The 24418-nt window shown below is 35.3% G+C and overlaps 1 protein-coding gene across 4 annotated transcripts in view; it reads right to left on the reverse strand.

The window, feature by feature from the left end:
• RETREG1 (reticulophagy regulator 1) overlaps positions 1-24418 on the reverse strand; it is a 60069-nt gene that overhangs the window by 7989 nt on the left and 27662 nt on the right. For 2 of the 4 annotated variants that reach the window (XM_040550259.1, XM_040550258.1), the window contains exons 5-8: positions 4494-4620; positions 2632-2716; positions 1942-2079; positions 32-96 (exon numbers count right to left, since the gene is read on the reverse strand). In XM_040550259.1, the coding sequence (XP_040406193.1) occupies positions 32-96; positions 1942-2079; positions 2632-2716; positions 4494-4620 (415 nt within the window). Of the gene's footprint in view, positions 1-31; positions 97-1941; positions 2080-2631; positions 2717-4493; positions 4621-5399; positions 5426-15192; positions 15483-24418 lie in introns of those variants that run through there. The other 2 variants (XM_040550260.1, XM_040550261.1) reach the window with 2 other exon arrangements.

Genomic DNA, 24418 nt, shown 5'->3' on the forward strand with positions numbered 1-24418 from the left:
AAAGAAGACAGGGCTGACTGAAAAAAGTCACCTTAGGACAGAGGGCTGATATGTCTAATTCACTGTCATCTTCTGTGGGTTTTGTTTTTGCTGTTTCTGAAAGAAAAAAAAATATTTTTTATCCTACTCGTGACAATGGACTTCCAAGTTCTGCGTGTGCTATCACACAGCTTGAGCACAGCAAACTGTCACCTGTTGACATTGTCTATCACTTATGTACTTATGCTACCAAGGTGAGAAGAAAAGGCTAATCAAAAGGCTAGATATTTATCAAAATATATTGTGCAGCAGCCAAGGCAAGAGAGATAACGTTGCTCTGAAATGCATTCCAACACATCTATTTACCTGTTTTGTACTTCCTTCCGAAGCCTCTGTTACTCACACTAATATAACGTGCCCTGGCAATATATATCTATCTTTTAAACTACGCTGCCAGTACAAGGCATAATTGCAACACACTGTTAAAACAGGCAGTACAGTTATTCCAACACATTACTTTTATATGAGAACATACAATTTTCTGGATAATTGTGTGTAGTCTTCACTCACAAAACTTTCCTTTGCACCCAGCTACCCTGCTTTCATAACATTCATATGCAAATATACATACAAAGCATCCTCTGAAGGCTAGCAGGATGTTGCTCCTAACAATGAACAGAAAAGTAATTTTCATCTCATCTCCTCTCTCTCTCAGAACAGTCTCATGAACATTTTAAACTAAGATAAGCCAGTAGCACTGGAAAGCACAGTGATGTTCTTCTTGGTTGCCAGTTTTTGCAAGTTGCTGCTTCCTCTCTTGTGCCAATACGAGGGTGTATGAACTCAAGAGCTGAACTCAAGTGGTGAAGCAAGGTAAGGAGGTTGCCTGGGTTAAATTAAATTGGAGGGTGAGAGGCAGGAAAGCACAATTCTTACCTGGACCATCTTCCCAGAACTGGCTTATGAAATTTATGAAACAATAGTCTGATCTCTCTCTCTGCCAGATTCACTTAAAACTAGAATAAGGTGGAATAGTGCATGAAAAAAAGGAATAATGCATTGATTTATTTTTATTTCTAACAACTACTGTTCTATATGTAAGAGATACAAAAAGGCAGATGGTTACACTCACTGTATGTAGGAACAGCACACTGTATTATGAACTGCTACGAGGAATGCACACTTTAAGATAGGAAATTACTGATGTGAATCTAAATAAAAAAAGGTTAGGCTACCTGCAAATAATCTGATCACAACTACAATTTGGTTTTAATAAGCAAAACTAGCACACACAAAAAGGAAACCACAGACAACCTCACTCACGTTTTTCTGGAAACAGCTTTATTACTTAAAATCTAAAGGCATCTGATCTTATAAGGAATTCATGAGATAGGTGAGATTTTGTTTTAAACCCTTGTCTAACTAAAAACTTTGATTAATTTGTAGTTACTATCCTACTACAATTCTTAAATGTTTACCGAGTATTTGGGGAAGAAAACGTCTCTTTTTTTTCTTTGTTGCTCTTGGGAACAAAACAAGGCAGATTTAGATGCTAGAACAGAATTCAGGCTCTTACTGAAAATTCTGTGATGCACTAGTTTTGTATCCTTGAGTGGTTCTCTGTCCTGGATGAGTTTGACTTATCTAAAGAGAAATAAGCATTTCATACTTTACCTTAAGTAGTATTTTCTGAAAATCTACAAGCAGTACAGTTAATCATGTATGAAGAGAACCATCGATCTTGCCTTGTTTCCTTCCATGAAATCTATTTTTTTTTTTTTTAAACTATACCCCGATGTTTGACATACACTATGACTCATAAAGCTAATAATGGTAGCCAGGTTCAAAGTCCAAAACACCTTTACATTTGGCTTCACAGGACAAGCCAAACTGTGTGCAAGGTGAATAAAAAGGTCTCTGCATACAGAAATACATTATTTGGTACTACACTTAGTTACTCACCAGATCTCTCTCTTTTCTTCTGGTTAATGTATTCCACTATTCCAAAATCTAGTTTCATCAGAACAGACTTGATTTTGTTGCACAATTTCTGTCCAAATTCATTGCACTTGAGGAAGGGACATAAAAAGGCACACAATACTGTGACAAAAATAAAGACAGAAAACGTATTGAAATATCGCTTTATAAGAAGTTAAAAAATAAAAATTAATGCATTATATAATTATTAATTTTACATAACAGAATTAATTTTGCCTAAAAGACACTGTGAAATCCCCATATCTGACAAACTGTTAATGTCAAAGCCATTTTCTAGGAGCTACTTCTACTCATCACAAAACAATACCATTGTATTCATACCAAATTACACTTTTCTTAGTTCCAGTAAGGAACAATTTATGATCACTGCAATATTTATCATTATCTTGACTTAGTCTGATTTTGACATCTCTACCTGAGATACATAGCTATACAACATTATGCCAAAATCAACAAACTGAAAATACTTGTAAGCTGACTTCCAAAGGACAAATAACATTTGTCAGAACCTACATATATGTGTCTGTGTGTATATATGTGTGTATACATATATATATATATATATATATAAATAATACTCCTTATACATACTAATGACCACATAATGATCAAACTGTGTACATAAATCGTGAAAGAAAGAAAGACTCTACTTACACAGGACATAGGAGAGAACAACTCCAGGAATGTAACTTCCCAAGACAGTGAAAAATGTACATACACTGCAGACGAGTAGGCAAAACTGACAAAGACATTAAAATTGGCCATTAACGCTTCAATTTTTAGAAATATTTAGATCATTTTGCAAAAGAAAAATTCTCCAGAATGTTTTATTCTAAATGTAATGAATGCGGTGGAAAATAATATGTATATATATATTTAATTAGAAAATCCTTTAACACTTGTGCAAATAAACATCAAATGTGCATTTGGGCTAATCAGGACGTACTTTCTTTTCTATTACAAAAATATGCTATTTTTATTCTCTTGTTACTGTAAAGGTTTAACAAGTTCACAGTTACCACTAAAATTACTAGAAATTACTTTGCCTTCATTACACAAAAATGGCTTAGCACTTAATATGCAGGAAACAAACAAATCACTAAATGCAATTTTACAATGCATACTTGCTGCATGCTTTCAAAAACCAAGAAACCCTTCCTATGAGCAGTACAGTTCTCTCCTCTGTTATTTTCTCTCTCAAATGACAGTGAGCATTTTCTTGATGGTTGTTGGACACTCCAGCATCCCCATTAGGACAAGACCGAGCTGAATTTTGAACATAAAACCTGAGATTCAACCTCTGCTGTGACTGAGACATACAGTGCATCTTTCTGAAATGCACAATGCTGAGTACAGACCCGATCTGTTCAAAGTTTACAATAATTTTGCACACAGCACCTGTGCCTAATTTGCTCAAAACTGCAAAGTAGTGATGTGTCTCAGAGAATGAGGTCAGGAAAAAGAAAGGAAAACATGTTGTCAAAATCAACTTTTCTAAATCAGGATTAGATATATCTTAAAGATACACTTACTTCGTCATGTTACTACAGGACAAAATTACAGTACAGTGTATACCGATATCACATTTCCTTACCTCAATATACACCAACTTATTTAAAACATAATTTTATTTTCTAAGCCACATCATTACTTTTTGTGGAATTCATACATCTTTGAAATGTATTTGATCCTGTTGCTTGATCTGTACTTTCACTCTAAACTCCTGATATTTGCATGCACTACTAAATAATTTCATTTTGCTAATTCAGAAGGGTTGGAATTAATGAAGGATTTTGTAGCAAAGTTAATTGTGATCAAAAGAGGGAAAAAATAATATTCTCATTTTACATTTTTATATTTGGCAATACAAATGTAAAAATTAAATCTACATTTTCCAGTACTATTGTCATTATATGCTGCTACATTATTTACATTTTTCTTTAAAAAAGAAAGCTGTTTCATGTTGAGCTACAACTACATAATCATCTTCTTCCTATTAGGAAAGAATAAACCTTATTCTTGCTTGTCTCTTCATGAACTGGGTTCTCCAGCTCAGTCTTTCCAGACTAAAAAAAAAACAAAACAAAAAACAAAACAAAGTAGAGCTGTACAGAAGAAAAAATTATCAGAATAAAATATGAAGAATTCTCTTCTATCATATAATGCATATAATACAGCTATTTCTGAAAACTACAATTATTTGGAAAAAACACAGGCATGTTTAAGAGCTTTTTGTTTGTTTTTGCTTTTACAAGTTATTATTAAATCGTGGTGTTTTAAATTGCCTTTCCATGGAATGACTGGTGAGGTTCCAGCAGCTAAAAGAGGAGGAACTGTATTGCAATAAACTTTACCGTGGGCACATTTTCTTGCTGTTTACCTACCAGCGATCTGCACAGGTAGTACTTAACAGAAATTCATGACTAAATGTATGTGTTTTGTTTTACATTGTTTTTCTTTTTTTTTTTCTCACCTTTGTATCAAACGATATCAAATTATTACTCGGCAGTGCTTACCTTGCCAGGGTTTTGTTCCTTGAAGTGGGACATTTCTTGAAGAAATACAAATAAATTCATCAGTGTTTCTGAAATGCACTGATTTATTCTGAGTCTGTAGTCCTGCCTGGAACTTATGACTTCCCAGCTAAGTAAAACAAACACAAACACCCAACAACTTTGGTTATAGCTCATATGAAAGTTAGAGCTGTTTGAAAACATTTGAAGCCTTATCAACTTCTAAGCCAACCACGTTATACACATATTTTATACATATTTTTCTTTACATGTTGTAAAAGGTATAAGCATTCACAAGCATTCTGGATTTTCTGTTGAAAGTCAGTTAAGAGGTTGCTTTTGTCCACCCTTTCTATTCTCAGTGCACCACACTGAGAGTTGCAATGCACACCTCCCTAGCAAGAGCAACAGGGTTACCTACACAGCACAAGGAGATAAACGTTGAAGGAAAATGGGCTGGAATTTGAAGGGTGATTTACTGGAAAGTTACACGTATAATTGCACAGGCTACAAGAGATACATTGACTCTTTCTAAAAAGATAAGCTTCTGATTTGCTTTTCTTAGCAGGGCTGTGGTTATTTGCTACTACTTTTCACATAGTTTTGTTAGCACGCAGGACGTACTAACATGGCACTCACTGAAAGAATGGTTATTAAAAGGGTAAAGATGCCTGAATTAGCAGAAGCTTTGATCAATGAATCATAATAGCACATAAAATAATGTAGCCCACGCATGGGCTACATTACACTGGGTTCATTACACTGTAATGTCAAATGTAAAGAAAGGTTTTGGATTACATTATTACTTCAGATTTCCTGTCACAGATTAATAATCAAACTATACAAATGGCAGCTAACTATATGCAGAAATGTGTATTTCACTTTTTTCCCAACAAAAAAACAAATTACCATTTATACATTTACAGTCGATAACCCCAAAGTTATATCACTTCTTTCTGCAAAATGACAAAAGAAAAAAAAATTGAAATTCCTCTGAATTTCAAATCCAACATCTCAGCAAAAGGTCAGTTCTCCTTGAAACCTGTAACTAACATTTCAGCCAAAACATGGAAAACATATCCGACATCCAATTCAGCAATGTTCTTGATGAGCCTAAAGCAACTTTTTCTTAAAATTATGGTTTTCTAAATACACAGGATAAGGAGACTGTGGGCTCCTGCTGAATTGTACACTTGGTCCAACTGTTTCCCAACCTTACACTTGTGAATTTTTAGATATTTAGATATAAAGCAGCAATAAGCCTTCCTCCAACATACACATGACATTCATTTTTATTTTACATGGGCATTTTACATATTTTCTGTTGCTCTATGGACATCTTGATTACTTGGAAGTGGCTTTATGAACATAATGGAGACTAACCACCTTCTTTTCTCCTATTTTCAAATACATGGTCTAAACAGCTCTGTTTTTCAGGAAGAATTTCAGTCAAAAATTTACACATGGAGAAATCTTTCTCTGCCTCTATTTAACTTCATCAACAACTTGCATGCAAGTTGTGTACTGCAACTTCGCCACAAGGTGGTGATACAGCAACAGCAGCGTCAGAGTGAGGTTTGGAAGCCATTTTATACAGAACTTAAATAGCATTAAAGGCGGGGGGGTCATACTCAAACTGTTGTAATGCACAGTAAAGCACAGAACACAGCTTTTAGAAAAACTAGTATTTCAAACATGGTGTAAAACTGATCGAAGTTTGAAACCCAAATTGTTGCCGTATTCCTGGTATTACTCTAGTATTTATTATAATATAGTATTTGCTATAGTAGTGAAGTAGTGCGATTACCTCTTATGTTACTGAATATTCAGCGAGATTTTTTTTTTATCAAGAAAAACCATAAACAATTTTAAGTAATGTATCTGAAAGCCATAGGACAGTAGTCTCATGCCTTGGGCAAAGCAAATACTGCAATATTGAGAAAACGCAACACATTTTCCAGCCATGCACGGCACTGCATGCAGGTGCTTTCCTCTTACAGAGAATGTAGATAAAAACATTAAATAGCTCAGGAAGAACACCGCAAGAACCCAGCAGGAGGGACTAGGAATGTTACACAATATTTTATCCTCTACACATCCACAATATGAATCTCAACTTCCATCCTCTCTGATATTTAGAGGCTTGAGAAAAGTACCATATTAGGGCTTCATCTGTGTGAGAATGTCATTTTATGGATGGGCTATTCTCCTGAAAGAAACATTGCTTCCAGCTTTTGTAAACCCCTCTGCAGCATTGATACGTACTTTAAGAGTTGCCTGCTTATTCTAGTATTGAAAAGTACTATTGTTACAATATTATGAATTACAAAATCATTTCACAGACTTTACTCCTACCCTTTATTTAAAACTGCTGGCAGTTAAAGTGGAACTTAATGGAAGAGAGAAAATCGGTAGGTCTGGTCCTGCTCTCAAAACAGAGTTTTGAAATACACAGGGCAGTTACAGATAGTTAGCTTATTAATGTTAAAAACTAATCAGGGAAACAAAAAAAGATGAAGGCATAAGCCACAATGATAATAATGCAGACTATTTTCATGTAGATCAATGAGGAGGAGATACTACAAGGCACAGAGAAACTATTAAATACTGACACGTCAAACAAGCAAATTATGCAGAAAAACAAGAAGCATGGGGAAAATTCTTTGGAGTTGCTTCTCTTGGTTGTTAATACTGCTTTCTTCTACCAAACTGAAAAGATGATGAAAACATGAGCTGCAGTGTATTGCTAGATGCTTTGGTTCTGTGGTCTGTATGTGGTGCATTAACAAAGAAGAAACCAAGCTGGAGGACTGGATTGTACAGGTGAAGTTGGCTTCAAAGCATTACAAACCCACTATTAAGTTTGCTTCGCAAAAGAATACTTGGCAGTTTCTTGTAGCATTAAGCCACAAGAAACCATGATGCATTGTTGTCAGTTCTGCTACAGCCACACTTCTTTTATTTTATGAGGAACACCAGCGACCGTTTTAGGTCTCGTTCTGATCTTAGGCAACTAGAAATGTAAGAAAGCTGGCTTGCAGATCCTCAGTGCAACAGCCAGATGCACATGCAGCTTCTTGATGCTTGCATCTCCCACCAGCTGTCAGCCCTGGTAACATCCGTCCCTCTTGTCCCTTTTCCCCAGAGCTCACTTGAGTGGCAGTGTGATGCAGAGGGCTGGAACAAGGGGGCAGCAGCAGAGATCTTGGTGGTGGGGGAGTGAGAGAAAGGAGGGGGTACAGTGTACATTTGTATGTATGCAAAGGTAGAGAGGTTATTGCATGCTCTTTTGGAAACAGAGATTAAACTTGCATCAGATCAAATGGGCACTTAATGCCCACTCCAGAAAATCATGTTCTCAGTCATCAAATTTAAAAACAAAAACTAAAAAGATCCATGAAGTGTTGCAGATGTATAACGTGAAGTGCAAGACTGTGACATCAGTCAATCAAGAACAAAAAGTACTTCAGCACGATGTTACTTACAGTACCTTAATAAATTACTTAAACGTGAAACCTATCCTTCCTGCCAAAATAGATTTTCAAACTCCTCCAAGCTGTCCCTTTGAGGATATAAGTAGCCAACTCTGAACAGCTTCAAAGTTTTCTGCATACCCTTTAGAGAGAGTAACATTTTATACTCCCATCACTTATATCGAGTTTTAAATGAAGTACTACACTTCCACGCTTAAGCTACTGCCAATAAAATTAAGATATTCAGAGAGAAAATTGATTACTCACATCCTTCTGACTAACTACTACATCATTTCTAAAAGTGAGCAAATATGTAAACTGTTACCTAGTAGCTGTAAAAAAACACACCCTCCCTCCCCAGATGCTTCAACTCATCACAGTCACAAACGCTGGCCAGAAGAGTCACTGGCATTACATTCTCTAAAAATGACTGATGGTGTCATGCTCTCATTTTGTATCTGGACATCTGTTCAAGCAAAGCCCCATCACATTTCTCTCAGAAAGGTCAGTAGCTCTCATGTTACTGGTTTAAAGATCTCTTCGTGATGTGCTGGATTTTTTTTAATTATGTGTACACGGTTATATGTATGTTCATGTATATACACTACTCAGAACTGCAGCAGGCACAAGTAGACATGATGTGGCAACTGAAGGATTGCACCTACATAAACAGAGGAGGCAATAATTATAGAGCTTCTAAACCTGCTTGATTTCCCAGCTGTAAACACACACGCTGCAAACCTGTACAGAGTCTGTAATTTTAAGTGGAACTTAGAATCTATTTGTCAAGGTGGAAGAGCTCAAAGTTAAATTACCAAAGATATGTAAATCAAAATATAGGCAACGTGGCTATTTTGTATTTGGCATTTTTAAAAAATAATACGTAGAGCTTATAGAAATCCAATTCCAAGGAGTGTTTATTATCATTTCAGAGGATAAACATTTGATAAAATGACACAGCTGTAAGGGACATGATATCTAAGGACAAACCTCGCAGGCAATCAGGAGTTAAGTATAGAGCTTGAACAAATGAAATTGAGTATGTAAACTATTATCAAAACTGAAACATGAAGTTTTACTTTTTCAGAGCTTCCACAGTTCTCTCCTGAGAGGAACGGAAGCACCACAGTGCAAAAAGAAACGACTATAATGATGCAGTTACCCTTCTTTGAAGCAAAGATTTTATACCTGGCATGTACCTATGCCAAAAATATGTTTTTAAGATTGTCTTTGAAATTATTAAGGTACAGAGATAATGGATATAAAGCGGTATTTGGATTTTCAAAAAGTTTGTGAATAATACCTAAATGTGCCCCTCCCACCCCTGTAATTTAAATTTCAAATGACCACATACTCAAAATGAAAAGAACCATCCCTCTCTCTCCAAAATCTATAATAGTGTAAAAGCACAAATTTACCATTAAGTGTAATTAAGAACCAATGACAAAATCTCTAAAATCTACCACTGAACTGTGTGGTAGAAAATAATGCAATATTGATTAGCCTTATTGTAATACAATATACCAAATTTGTGAATGCTCTATGTACTATGTGGAAAGACAAAGTAGCAAAAAACACTGAGCTCACAGCATAGCATCTTAATAACGTATGTCAAATTTAAAAGGCAAATATGCAGAATTCTGTTTTATCCTGTGCCACTTTTGGATCCTATACAATACTTAAGCGTATGAAAGTAATTATTTTTGTGTCATGTGGCTATGACAAAATCAACAAAACTTGCAATTTAAATGAATCACTGTGGCACCATGTAGAATTCTACTTTCTTCAAAGAATTCCATGAAAGGATAACACATGTAATTGAAAGAATGGGGAACACAATAAGCACCTAGGAATATACTGTTCTCAGACTTCAATGAGAAACTTCATCTAAAAACTTCATGTTACAAAGTCCATTAAGCTTTTCTTAGAGAAATCTCTCCATCTTGTAGATAATCCATACACACTTTATTTCCCACTGCTAATCTCTAAGTGCTGCACAAGACTCAGCATAATATTGGGGCAAGCATATCCTTTAACCAAGCACACTGAACATCCTTTCAATGCTAAAGCTTCAGCACACTTGGTATCTCTAATATACACAAAGTTAAGACAGATTTTCCTTTTACATTGAAGCTGGAGAATGTGTTTATCAGCCTTACAGAGTAACTGACATGTCCCAGTCCAAAAACCTCTGTTGATTATCATCTCTCTCGTAGTTCAAATACATTATTTCTAAGACCTAAATGAATTATATAAATAATATGCAACATGGCTGCTCAAACATTAAACTGTTTTCCCTCTGATTTCATCCGTCTTCCTCGGACACTTCAAAGTTGTGCTTTTTACTAACAGCAAGTCAGTTCAAATTGCTTTTTTTTTTTTTTGAAGGGAAAATATGCAATAAGAAGCTGGAAAATGGTCTTCTTACACTGCTTTCAGTAACACATGCCCCTTTTTATTTCTTGACCATTAATATTTTTGATAATATTACTGTACAATAAATACGTTTAAATGATCAGCATTTAACAAGGCTGGATGTGTTTTTTTCTCAGTGGACTGCACAGCAGACTGCTCAACACATGACTATCAACACAACAAAATATAAGCAACCTTTCATCCCTGACTATATATACTTCCTGCACAGTGTATTACACTAAAGTCATCATGGTATTTTATTCTCTTCAACTGATATGTGAACAACCCGTCACTGCTGTGCTGCTAAACTGTATCAATCCCATAAACGAAGATTTTTTAAAATTTTATTTCTCCCCCCCTTATATTGCTGATCCAGAAAAACTTGTCTTAAAGAAACTTCAGTGAAGTCCCCAGAGTGAACGCTTGAGTTGAGAAACACTCAAGTATTCTGCAAAGGGACAGGGGAACTCATCTTGTCCTATAGGCTGCCTGAGGTGAAAAAATACAAACGACTACTAGGATTTTATTTTGGGGAGGATGCATTTCTCTCTTACACTCGAGTATAAGATCAGATGTCTTAGAAGGTCTTGTCAAGGAGCTATATTGTTTTTCTTTAACGATTAGATGCAACTGTTTAACTCCTGTTTTTCCCCAAGGTAACTGTAGTACACAAGTTCTTCAATGCAGCAGTGTTGCTTTTAGCTGACACTTTGACACTTTTGACACTTTTAGCAACACTTTGTGTCGCTTTTAGCTGACTGCCCTGCTAAATAAACAAAAATGCACACCTACTAAAATTTGGGGTGTTCCACTGTCTGCTTCTCTACACAGACTCTTCTAAGCTAACTGACAGGTCATCTCTCATGGGAAACACTTCCTTTGGTCCACACTACTCTCATCCAGCTCTCCTGAGAAGAATGCCACCTACTCCAGTCTGAGGTCATCCAAAATGTGGAATGTGATCTGACAGTCAAGTGCTTAGTCCAAAGTCGTGATTTACTAAATCAGCATAGATTCCTTAAATGCATCTTTGCATGAAAATGAGTCTTTCAGTGTCACATCAATGCTATTGTAGACTTGTTTTCTATTTAGAAAAGTGTATAATGTTATTACTATTCTATATGGGCTGTTTTATTTTTACTAAAACAGCAGAAGGGCTGGGATCTTCCAGGTCAGCATTTGTGAAAGAAACTGGTCATGCAGAAGAGGCATTTCTATCACACTACTTTTGTTTAGAAAAGTGAAGAAGTTTTATTTCTGTCAACAGAAGCATAAAGTTGTTTAAAACAACTCTGCCCATATGCTGGAAGCAATTTTTTTTACATTTTTTTTTTCCCCTCAAGGACAACTCTTTTAACCCCTTTTCACAAACTCAACTCATTTTCTTCTTCAGCCTCCACATTCTTCAGCTGGGATACTTCTAGTTCAAGGCCTCTAAAAGTCAAACAGCTAAGAAAGATGAGCTGAGCATTCCTTGAGTTGCAGAGCAGCTGCACAAAAAAGAAAAATTGCATTTTCAAGTGCCAAACAAAGAATACTTTTAACCCACAAGAACATCAGAACTTTTTTGGGGATATCACAAGATAGTTTTAACTCTTTCTGTGAAGAACGTCATTCTGATCGTTTTCAATGGGTTTCAATGCAAACAGTATGAACTGGTGACCATTTACCTTGATGCATTACTGCAACTTCCTGGCATAAGCTAACCACACATTGCCTACATCTGTGCACTGAATTCAGTCATAAAAGGAAATCAAATGCTTCCCACTTTATTAACTAACATTAGCAGCAGAAACAAGTATTCTTATATAATTACAAATCAGTAATGAAATAACATGCAGATTTGACTTTAAACTGGATCGCCATTTCTCTAAGTCTAAGCACGTATTGGTAGAGGTCATGCACTGAGATTATAATTCTAAAATAACTGGTTTAAAATATAGTTAAAAATGACAGCTACCTCTCATTTTTATCCAAGTCAGAAAAGGTTCCTGGCTAACAGCTTAGTGCATCATCCTTTTCAATAAGGAGCACATGATAGCAATTAGAACAAAGACATTGTTGTAATACAGTTAGTTACACTTCAGTACCTCTTTTAAGCACATACAGCCATGGGCTTCCACCACTTCAGAACTGAGCATTCACAGTAACTTTAATACAGTCTTGACAATCATTAAGATTCCTCATGAATTGTCAATTATTTATTTTTTTTAAATAAATTATGCTATCCTACACCAACGATTGTGTTTAACTGGGAAAACATTGTCTTATGTCCTTACTTCAGTCTTTGACCTCTGACCACATCTTTGCTCCCTGTTCTTTATCTGCCTGGGATCATAACAAAACAGAACAGAAGATATGAGTAGGTACCTGATCTTCACAACTCTTAAGCCTTTTTACCATCCTTACTATGAAGTATTTTTGCTATGTTCCTTTGGTTATTATATATTTAGATTCACAGTATGAATAACAAACTATTGACCAATGCCACAGCTTTAATGGTGTTATAATGTTGAAATACACATCCGTGACACAGTATTATACATTTTCAGGTGTGGGACATAAGGGGAGAGGATATATGAAGTATTTGGTTTTAGCTGAGGACTACAAGGATTGCAGCATACTGAAAGCAATCAGCAAGCAAAGCTCATTCTACAACTTCTACAAATTTTTCAAAAAATATATAAAACAATAGCTCTTTCACTCTCTGTGCCCTCAAAAATCACCCCATTATCTGTGCATTTACATTAATATCTCTTCTTTTGCAACCCTAAAATGCACTGCTGTAGTACAGTTCCCATACTGCTCCAGTACAGTTCCCATAGCTCCTCCTCCTATTCCTTCCTGTTTAACTTGGACCAAAATGTTCTGACCTCTACTAAATCTCAATAGCACATCAGTAAAAATGATCCTGAGCTATATCCCACTTGTTATCACAAAAGACAAAAAAAAGACAAATTAATTCCAGAAAAATTGGAACCTTTCGATTAGACTGTTTTCTCAATCCTTATTTGTCAATAGCAAAGGACGAGGAAGTAACGTTAATTCAACAGTAGTTTCAGAAGTGATAAATGGGGAGAGCAGGCTTTACTATAATGATTTTTCAGGTCACTGCTTTAGAAATGTTTGTCCTTTTTCAATAAAAAAAGTTTTGATTCATAAAATAAGAAGTTCTTAACAGGTTTGGGCCTAGTATTATCTCTTTTTTTTACTGCCAAAACCTGTTACAGAGAAATAATTGTGAACAAAGGAAGTTATGTATGACAAAGTGTGTATGTTTTGCATAGAAATTGCCTCCATTTGCATACTGATAAACACTTTTTTTAAAATCAAAATTATGATTTTGTTTTTCTCAGCTGATAAGATCTCCAATCTTGTATTTGATAAAACATTTCCAAGGAAGTACGAGATGTATATCCTTCATAAAATCAATTCAAATATATATTTATAAAAAGTGATTATGATCTGAATCCTCTTTTTCAACATGTCATACATATTGTTGTTTTCCTGTATTGAAAAATACACAGTTTAACAAACTGGAGATCCAGCTAAACAGTTTTTAATGAATAGCAATTAACACTTCCGTGGCTATCACATAATTAAAACATTTCATTAAAAACATTTCATTAAAAGGAAAAAAAAAGTGCTACCTTGTGCTACAATTACTTTGCATCTATGTCATATATAGGGCACAACTTAGATCCCTGCAAACGGAAATGCGTAGGTGACCCCACCCTTAAAGACCCAATTATGCTACTGGGGATCCATTCACCCACATTCATCCAGTTAGGTGACAATGCCCTATCTGATCTACAACGGACCACCAGAAATATTTTTTTCTGTATTTCACCCATCCTGCAACAATGCATATGCATACATATTGGAAAAGCATCCACAATGTTCAAATTTAAATACAAAAAGAAGAAATCAAGTCCCAAGACATAATGGAATGCTCACTTTTAATTCTTACAATTTTGTCTATTTGCCTACATGTACTACTTTCTTTTAAATTAACCTCTAAAAAAGTCTACTTCCACATACAGGACTTTTTTTTTTCTTCCCCCAATATCAAATATTTATTAATGCTGTTTTGGAGCCAACATTTTAATTAGCATCAAGACAGTGAAAATCTTAACTATGGAAAGACACTTTGGACTTTAAGAAATCTAAATTATAAACTCTGTCATAGCCAAACACCAATAACATCTGCTTTTAAAATATCTATTTTAAAATCTATTTAGCTAAATTTAATTAGCACATTTATTTCCACGGGAATGTGCTAGATCACATTTCAAAAAACCATATTTGTTAAATTGCTGTGAAGTTTTAGGTCCAACTACTTTCTTCTTGTCCTGGCTGTTGGTTTTATTAAGATAAAAATTAAACTTCAAAACAACAGGCATACCACAAAGGGACACAGTGCCCTATCTCCTACTAATGAATTATGGTTCTGTCAGCATGTGGCTCCATATAAAGTATTTGCCTCTCTGACATTTTGAGGCTTGTAAGCTGTCCCATGGCTGGGACAAAGTAGAAATCACCCAGTATTTTGTTCCATTTGGATTTAGTTTAAGAATTATACAAGACTTGTGCAATTTAACCTCTACGTATATTAAGATTCAATTATTCTCTTCTAAGAGGCCTTAGATTAGCATTAGAGGCAAAGCTCTCAAGAACTAGACTATCTGTTATAACAAATAGCAAACTGATCTTAGAACTAGTATGAAAACTTAGGACATCATACAGATTAATTATAGGAACCCTTGGTTTATATTATGTTGTACAAAAAGGCCATCAGAATCAATTTACAGTACCTTTCATCTTGTCCCAGATCCTCACTGTCTGGCATTTCAGACGTAAAAAAAATTATGTCTCACTCTCTCTACCAATTTAGATAATCCAGGCAAAGATCTTCTAGTCTGCTTTGTGTTTTAGAAGCACCACACCAGGAACCTGTTCTGTTTGCAGTGGAGAAAAGCTCCTTCCTCAGAGAGCAAATGTTTACAACACATCCTAAGTGTCTGCTTGTCTTGAATGAAGTTCGGAGTGTTCTGCGTTGATTGGCCAATGCTATAAATAAACAAGTCGTGACTCACCTTGCACACTATGACAGGGTGTTTAGTAGCAAGCACAGCCAAGAGCACAACATTTTTTTTTCTTTGGGTCATGTGAGAGAAAATCACCACCCGGTTATTACATCTTATTTTTCTGCTTCCACTGGAATTCTTCCTCAATGTCTTTCATTTGCTCAGGTGCAAGTGAGCATAAACCAAAATGATACGAAGCTAAATGGCACAGCGCTTTAAAGTAACACATTTAGAAAACTTAAGAGTGAAGAGCTTACTGTAACTGTAAAAATTTCTATTTTTTACTTCTCACAAAGTGCCAGTCACTACCTGTCAGAACAAGCAAAATTTTTTTCCACTGACTAAATTCACAGCCGAAATAAAAACTTAGCAATTCTTTTAAAATATGGATTAGGAAGAGAAGTTTTCATTAAAGATTAATTGCATTATTTTTAAGTTCTGATTCCAAACTTGTCTGCCACAAGCAGTCTCAGCTGTCATAGGTATAGTGGCAAATTATACTGGCAGTCCTCTCATAAATGAAAGAATGCTGACAGGTGGAGGCTTTCTGCCAAAATACTTCCAAACTCTTTGTGAGCAATCTAAGGTGCACTAACAAAATCACTTTCCTCATATCGCTTTTTGCTGCATGCATGACAGGGATTCTGTCACTCCAGCTACACCAGCTATGTTTCTATTAACTTTCAACACCCCAGCCACCTTATCTGTGCTGATGAAGCTTTGTAGTGCAGCCCAAGACTCCAGAGGTCATGTATTTATGTTGTTCAGCACTGCTCCTTCGCACAGCTTCTTTCTTCCATTTAACAGCCTGACCTGTTCTTTGTATGTTTTCAAACAATTATCCCATCCAAAGACCCTCACATGGATTTTTTTTTCTCTATAAGGGAGTCCACACCAAGACTTAGATCTGCCTGTCCAGCATGTAAAAATTGTCCTGGGAATGTCACATCTTAAAGATAAAAAAATAAAATAAAGCTGGAACAAAGCCATGGCAGATTAAAAATAACCACCCTGTATCCTCAATTTGTTAAGCTGTACTTGATGCCTTGTGGGTCCTACAGCTGGATGCTGCTTAACTTTCCAAACTACAAGCGACCATATCCGTTCTTCTTATTTCAATATAAAATGCTTCAAAACAAATAGTAAGATCTAAATAAAAATTGTAAAAATTCCCAAAACAGCATAATCAGAGATCTATTACTTTAAATTGTATGATTTATATTTACTTTGCAAGTATCTAAATTAATGAAGTGATCTCAGGAAATGGTGAGAAAACAAAACAAAAAAAAAAAGGAACACTGGGTGTCTGTGAAGAACAACTTATTTTACTATTAGCATTTACTGTTACTTTATTATTTAGCATTCTCATTAGTTCTTTTCTCCTTTTCTTAATCCCATCCAATCTTCTGTACCCATACCTTTCCTCAACCTTTTGTATGACATGTCATTCTTGTAACAGTTTAATCCTACTGGACTTTAAACAGAAAAGAGGGAGAATAAAAACAGGAATAAAATCCTAGTTCTAAATTATTATATGTACACACTCATATATATATAAAACCTTGTGTAATTTATTGTTTTACATATAAATATAAATAAAAGCCCTGTCCTACTCAGAAGTTCCACGGCAAACTATACCTGCTTATTTGAATATTCTTTTATTTTTTCTACTTACATGTATAGCTGAAATAATGAGAGCTGTGTTTCCTTCTAGATTACCCTGAAACAACAGAACTGCTTAACTCCAAACGTTCCTTCGTAAAATCTTTATCTGTGACAGTTTCATTTTCAGATCAAAATTCTGAAGTCTGACAAGTAGGAAAAGAATAAAAACAAATAACTGAAATCTGCAAACAGGCAAAAGCAACATTCAAAATGTAAATGTAGCATCAAAAATGAAAGCAAAACTAAGCCTTCTGTAAAACTTAATTTCTCTTGTTTGTTCATATGCATTACAATACAGTTTAACATAGCCACTTGCATTTTACTGTGACACCACACCCTTTTTAATATCTTTGATGGCCACATTTGTAAGCTGAAGAGACTTCAGTATTGTGCTTATCCCTGTGTACCACTATTGGAACTTGCTAAAATCCCTATTTTTCCAGTACTACTTTGGACTCTTCATTCCCTTGTCATGCTCTCATAAAAATTATTATTTTTACAGAACCTTATCAGCACTCATCACTGCAACAGAAAAATGTTTCACAATTTACAATTCCTTAGAACTCTTCCCCTGCCCTCGGTGAGGTATGGAGGATATTATCACTCTACTTACTGATAGATTTGGTTCCAAACTGTCTACCAAATGAGTATCTAACTGAAATGTCAAGGACCTGTTACTTTGAAAGCAGAGCATTTATAAAGCACTCACGGACTACTCTACTGATTTCAGTGCTCATCATTTTTGCAAATCAGACTTCAAAACAGTATGAGCACATAGTTTACAGTACTGTTATGACAGTATTTTACCTCAAAGATGGTTGTCTCAAAGACAACCATCTACAAAATTCACCACGTTTTTTTTTGGTCTTACATCTTCCATACGCAAGGGAATGAGAGCTTGTATTGACCAAACTGTATTTTTCCAGCAGATATGGCTCCAGGCTACTTCACAGCTGCATGAAATGGAATGACTTCAAATACACGTGGGTGGGACAGCAGTAGGTGAACAAAAGCACTGTACTGAATCAGGCCAAAGAGTATCTGGCACCTCCAACGGTGTCCAGAAGTGCAGCCTAGGAAAAAATGCATTGCTACCTCCTCCAAATGTTCTTCCAGGCTCCAACTGTGTCTCATGGATTTCCAGAGCCAGCAGTGAGGTCTGTATTTTTAGCTCTCCTCAGTGGATTTTCATTCTGTGATAACATTTCGTAACATCTTGCAGGAAGGACGTCTGCAGATTAACTACGTGCTGTTTGAAAAAATCACCTGATTTTAGCTGCTCTGAACTAGCCACTTCCAGCTTCAGCTGATTTCTAAGAACGTCTGTTGGACCAGATAGATGACAGCTCTGTCACATTAGATTTTCACACTATTACTTTTACAGACCCTTACGATATTCTTTTTGATGGAACGGCAGAATTGTGAGGTGGAGCTGCCTAGAAAAAAGCTAGTATTAGAATTGTTAAAAATCCGTTTTAAACTTTTTCAACACGGAAAACTCAAAGTAACAAGAATGACAGAACTGAGGAGGGAAAAGCCGTTTCCCTATCTACATTTTCACTGTTCTTTTCCTAACTCTTCCCATGTATACTGTAACCAATTTAGGATGGAAGAGACCAGAAACATACGCTGTTATTCCAGGTGAGGGCATGACATCTATTTACACCTCATCGTTAAGATATTTTTATTCTGTCTCTGTACCTTTCTTAGCAATTCTAATTTGTTTTTGGCAATTAGTAATTACTACACTGACATTTATGTCACTGACAATTCATTATGATCAAACCATCTAATTTCTGAATAAGAATGGCCAGTTCAGAACTAATAACTTTATGCAGAGATTCAGAACTAGTTTTTCCTCTTATAGCAGCCTTTTGGACTTTATTGGTCAGCTCTTCCCATAAATGCAGTTTTAATACTTTAAAGAACAGAGTTGTGAAGCATGGTTCCCCTTTTCTAAGAAAAGAGTTGCTCCTCCCCAGAAGTATTGTCTTTAACCAGCGGTTTACTTTTTTTTGGTGGTGTTTCCTTCCATATTCCACCAGTTTGCCCAGTACAGACTACATCACCAGCCCACAGCTCCCTAGGTGTCCCCTACAACTTTTTTTTTTTTTTTTAATAATTGTGTATTACCACTAATGTCTTGGTACAAAAGTTACACAGTAAAGCTTGTAGTATTTCATCTTTGAATTCCTGTAGAGCCCTAACACTATTTGTTATTATTCTGTTTATCACCCTCTTCTAGAGAGGCTGCAGTTTGCTGTAGATTCTTTGAAGATTATTCTAATGGGAAAGAAATCCTAAAGAAGATCATTATAACGGGAACCTTCCTAACTTTTCACAGTGAACACAAACAGAAAATCCATTTAGTTCTTCTGCTATGGCCAGATCTCTAAATTCTTCTCTTCTACTTTATCATCTACTGGCACTAAAAAGTGTCTCAAAGATTTCCCGCTCCTGATGTGTTAACAGGACTATCAAGATAAATCAACTACATTTACTGATTACACTAATCGTCACATTTTTACCTTTTCAGTGAGTTGCTCCTCACACTCGGTTCGCCTTCATTACCACAGCTGTATACAAAACTTTCCAGAGTACACAGTCTTCTTCATTACATTTAGATAACGTTAAGAAATTATCCTTACTTCTGATCATCTACATTACCCTCTTAAGTAAAAAAAAAAAAAAAAAAACAAACAAAAAAACCCCACCTTCTTTAGACTACTTCCTTGATTGTTGGTAACTGCTCTCTTTACACACATGAATTAAGACACCCTCCCAAAGATGTGCTAGCGCATAGATCAGATGCCAGCCTGACATACTACTTGATCAGGAATTCCTACCTGTTATGTTCTTATCTTTGATTTGGACTGAACATGTATCACAATCATCAAGTAAATGGCCTCACAAAACAGTGTAGACATCTGCATGAAACTTTCCTTTTACAGACAGCCACTGAAGAATTCAAAGGATGTCATCATCAAGAGAAGAAAATAAGCGTACGTTCTTGACGGAGACAAGAATGCAGCTACTGAGTAGCTGAGAGGATTGGAAATAGTGTAGATGCACTGTTTTACATACTCAGATACTGAACATGCTCAAGGACTTCAGCAGGTGGGTGAAAGACAACACGCTGTCCATGTGGAGTACAAGGAGGATAATCTGGCACTGTGTGGTTGACAGCGTATCCCACTTAGTCTGCAAACCTACAAGTATTTTCGTTAGTCATGCTTTAACTTGTCTACCAGCTCCAGAACTAGTCACAATCACTGCTGCCTTCTGTGTCTCTCCTCATCTAGAAAGACAGTAAGAGGGTGTTTTTCATGTATAACCCTGGTCAAATTATTCAGCTATGAGTGAGTCTCACTTTTAATAATGTGAATAAAAATAACAAACATGATACTATATACTTATAAACTATCTAAAAAAACCTCAACTGACTCATAGCATAAAATCAAATTACAAAAATAATATATAGTTTAGATCAGATTTCCAGAAGAAATGGGAAGTCTAGCTTTTTACTTTTTGTAGACAGTTTATGCTGATATTACTTTCAGCAAGAGTCTGTTTAAAAGTTTAAAAATTACCATAATTTCAAAAGCATGTTTAAGATTAAACTCATTTGAAATGCATGTTACTTGTAAGAAAACCTCTCTTTTTAATAACATAAACAAAGTTCCCCAAAATACAGTGTTTTTTCCCCTTTTTTCAATATAGAAGAGTGAATAGACTGGTCACATTTATGTGTACGTGCATGCACGTACATTTATGCATTTATACATGCACACATGAAAAAGTAAATGTTTTACTATATTTCATCAATTTGAAATGCACACCCAATTTTCCAATTTTTTCAACATCCAAATTTGTTGAATACCTGTCCCAATTCTTTCTATCTAAATCCAACTTCAAATTAGATATGTTTTTTATATTATATTATCTTATATTTACTTAACTTTGAGATCTCATCATACACTACAAGGTACAGGAAGCTTGTTTTAGAAGAGATGAAGCCTTTCATACAAGCATAAATGAACAATCATCAAGACAGACCTGCTGAATATGCACAGTTCTTTGCAGTATTATACAGTATTATACCACGTATGACCTCAGTCTGGTAAGCATTGTGCTAGAAGAAAGCAAACCTTAAGACACCTACTACACACGAAACAGTTTTTGTATTATCTGTACATGAGACTAGGAATGAAAAAAAAAAAAGATCTTTCAACAGAAGACCAACAAAAGTAAAGAAAATATGCACTCTGGATTTTTTTTCTCTCCCCTCATGTAATCCTGCATATTATGTGGGACTCTTTCTTCATACCTGAATAAAATAACTACTTGTTACAGCATTTTTTAAATCACAAGCTGCATATTCAGGAAAACAAAACAAAACAAAGCCAACATTCGGATTTGACAAAAAAAAGATACGTGACATTCAAAAAGCTAAACATGATATATCACATGCAAGAAATATTTACTCAGCAGAATAAAGCACATGAATATGCATTTCGAAAGAATCATGAAAAAATGGAATATCATAGCAACACGACTATCAACAGACACCCAAACCTGACTCGTATCAGGAACAATAAACTGTCATTGTGAGATATTAGTGTTTCAACATAAAGCACGCATAATAGTGCGCCACTGTGCATGAGCTTATTTCCAAGTTTTTGAACACAGGCAGAAAGAAGAGTTAAAGGAAGTAAGAGACACTTCAACAGCATTTAAAAAGCAAGTAACTGCAGTCACATGAAGATAGCAAATTTCCTTCTAGTACAAATATGATAGATCATGCTAGAGTTGTGTGACAGAGAAGAGCTGGAGACAGGGTTGTAGAAGATCTTACCACTAAGGCTGAAAATCTCAACTGCCTTGGGGCTTTTTGGCCATGGGATCTCAAACAGCTATAAAAGAAACACATTTTGGAGAAAAAAACAAAATCAAAAAAAACAAAACAAAACAAAACAAAACAACAAAACACGTCACCTAGCAATGATCTGAGCAATTTGTAAAGATAACTGAATATTTTGCCATTTTTTTTGAAGAGACTCTTTACACACCATATCATGAAATTGTTATTTTGTTTACTATACCACGTTTCCAATTTCCTGAAGACCTAGAAAGGTACTTATGCACTAGTTCATCTACAATCGTGATCTGTAATTTAGTTAAGTCACATTAAAATGCAAATTCTTTCTGAGGCATACACTCAAGATTTTGAAACCTGCATCTCCACCAGTTTCTCTTGGTTTGTAGCAACCTGAATCTGCTTATTCTCAGCAATGATTTCTTCTGCCACTGAAAAGAGGTGAACTATATGTAAGGCAGACCAAATAGCAAGATATTTATACAATGAAATCAGCTTGCATTGAATGAATTGGTAAAGGATAAAAAATACTTAAGGACACATGAAGACTTTAAAATATTTTTCAAAAGTGTTGATACAAAGCATTAAAGCACAAACCTGAGAAATTTGTTGCCTTCTAATGTAACTCAAACACAGCGCAAAGCAATGCAAAAAAACCCAACCAAACAAACAAAAAAACCCACAGACTGCCATTGAGCTACCAAAGAAAAGAGAATATTTGGATGATATTTCTCTATGTAATTAAATTCAAAGTAAGAAATCACTCAGCTTTGCAGAATCTCTAAGATTACTATGACACTCAGGGACACATACTGACAAATGCCCATGTCCAAATGATTTTGCTAATATGCTAACAGTTTGCTAAGAGAACCCACCATTACTTTGACACTGACGTCTTCCTACGAAGAGGAGGATATGAGCCAGTTTTCCACCTTATTAAATAATTTATTCTTAGATGCAACATAAGAATATCTCAGAGCGGAGAGTGCAATTGCAAGCCATAACTAGATCGAAGTCCAGGTCACCAGCCCTGAATTAGACATTACAAACTTAAGGATAAATTGTCACAGGACTTCATGTACATTATAATGGATTCATAGAACACAGTTACATATTATCGATTATTTTCATTGACATCAACTTGTTCTTATGCCCCAACTCAATCAGCCAAAGTTCTTGATTAATATTCGGGATTGCTAGCCAGGTTTTTTCATTCTAAATATGACTTTATATTGGTTCTTCTGGTTGCCCTTCTGGGCTTCATCCTTTGTTAATGCCTACGTCACAAAAGAGAGAGAGATTACCAAATTATACTGTTAACTTTTCTCATCGATTTATCTGTTTTTTTGATTTATTGTGTGATGGAAGATAAAGTCTCTTAATGTTTGCTATGTCTGAAATTAAAACCAGAATAAAATTCTCTCCCTACAAAAAGGGTTTTTTCACTAGAATCATCCTTATTTAGTCTCACTGTAAGAGCTTATAAAAATGCAAATCTGTGACACAAAAGTATTAAACTATCACTGCTGTGACTTGATTTAGGCCAGATTTTTTCTGACAGACCAATAAGTAATTAATTTGTATGCTACTTATTACTACTTTCCAACTCCAATACATGTAACGGCACATTAGTGAATCTAATACAACAAAATCAAAATGTAAATTTATATAAACAAAGGTTGAAGTATTTACCAACTAAAACAGATCAGTGAAAATAATGCATGACATTTTAGAAGCCACATACTTGTGTATGCAGAGCAACCAAAATGTTAAAAGCAAAACAATAAAAAAACCAAACCAAAACAACAACAATATATAGGAACTCATCATCACAGTTCAAGTTACCATTTAATCTCAATTACAGCTCTGCCAGTTGGAAGAAGACATATAAGCTTCTTAAATGCTAACATCAAAACAAAAAAAATACTCTTGAATAATATCACAGACAACAGAATAGGAGGGTGAGATGGGCAATAATGAGAAATAGCATCTGAAATACATTAGACATAGAAATGGTATGTTTCACATGATGGCAATGCATATACATATACAATTGCCGACTTAATAGGATGACTAATTCTGAGATTCACTGATGAAAACAAAGTAAACTTTTATCCTGGAGTGACTAGTATACCCAATTTCTTTCTGGAGCTTCTCCAAAGCAAATACTTGTCAAACCACAATCCTTCTGAACTTTTAGCATCCAGCTCTCTGTGAAATAACTGCAAATTTAAAGCTAGGAAGGCCAATAAAACACCACAGAGCTCCACAGAGAAAGCAAGAGGGCAGCCAAAATTGCAACAGAGAAGTCAACCCCCTCCTACAATCACACCTTCCCACAAAAAACTACAGAGCTAAACCATTCTGGGGATAATACAAGCCAAGAGACATTCAGATCAGGAGCAATGATCA

The sequence above is a fragment of the Cygnus olor genome, chromosome 2, assembly GCF_009769625.2.
Source record: "Cygnus olor isolate bCygOlo1 chromosome 2, bCygOlo1.pri.v2, whole genome shotgun sequence".
NCBI classification, from domain to species: Eukaryota; Metazoa; Chordata; class Aves; order Anseriformes; family Anatidae; genus Cygnus; species Cygnus olor.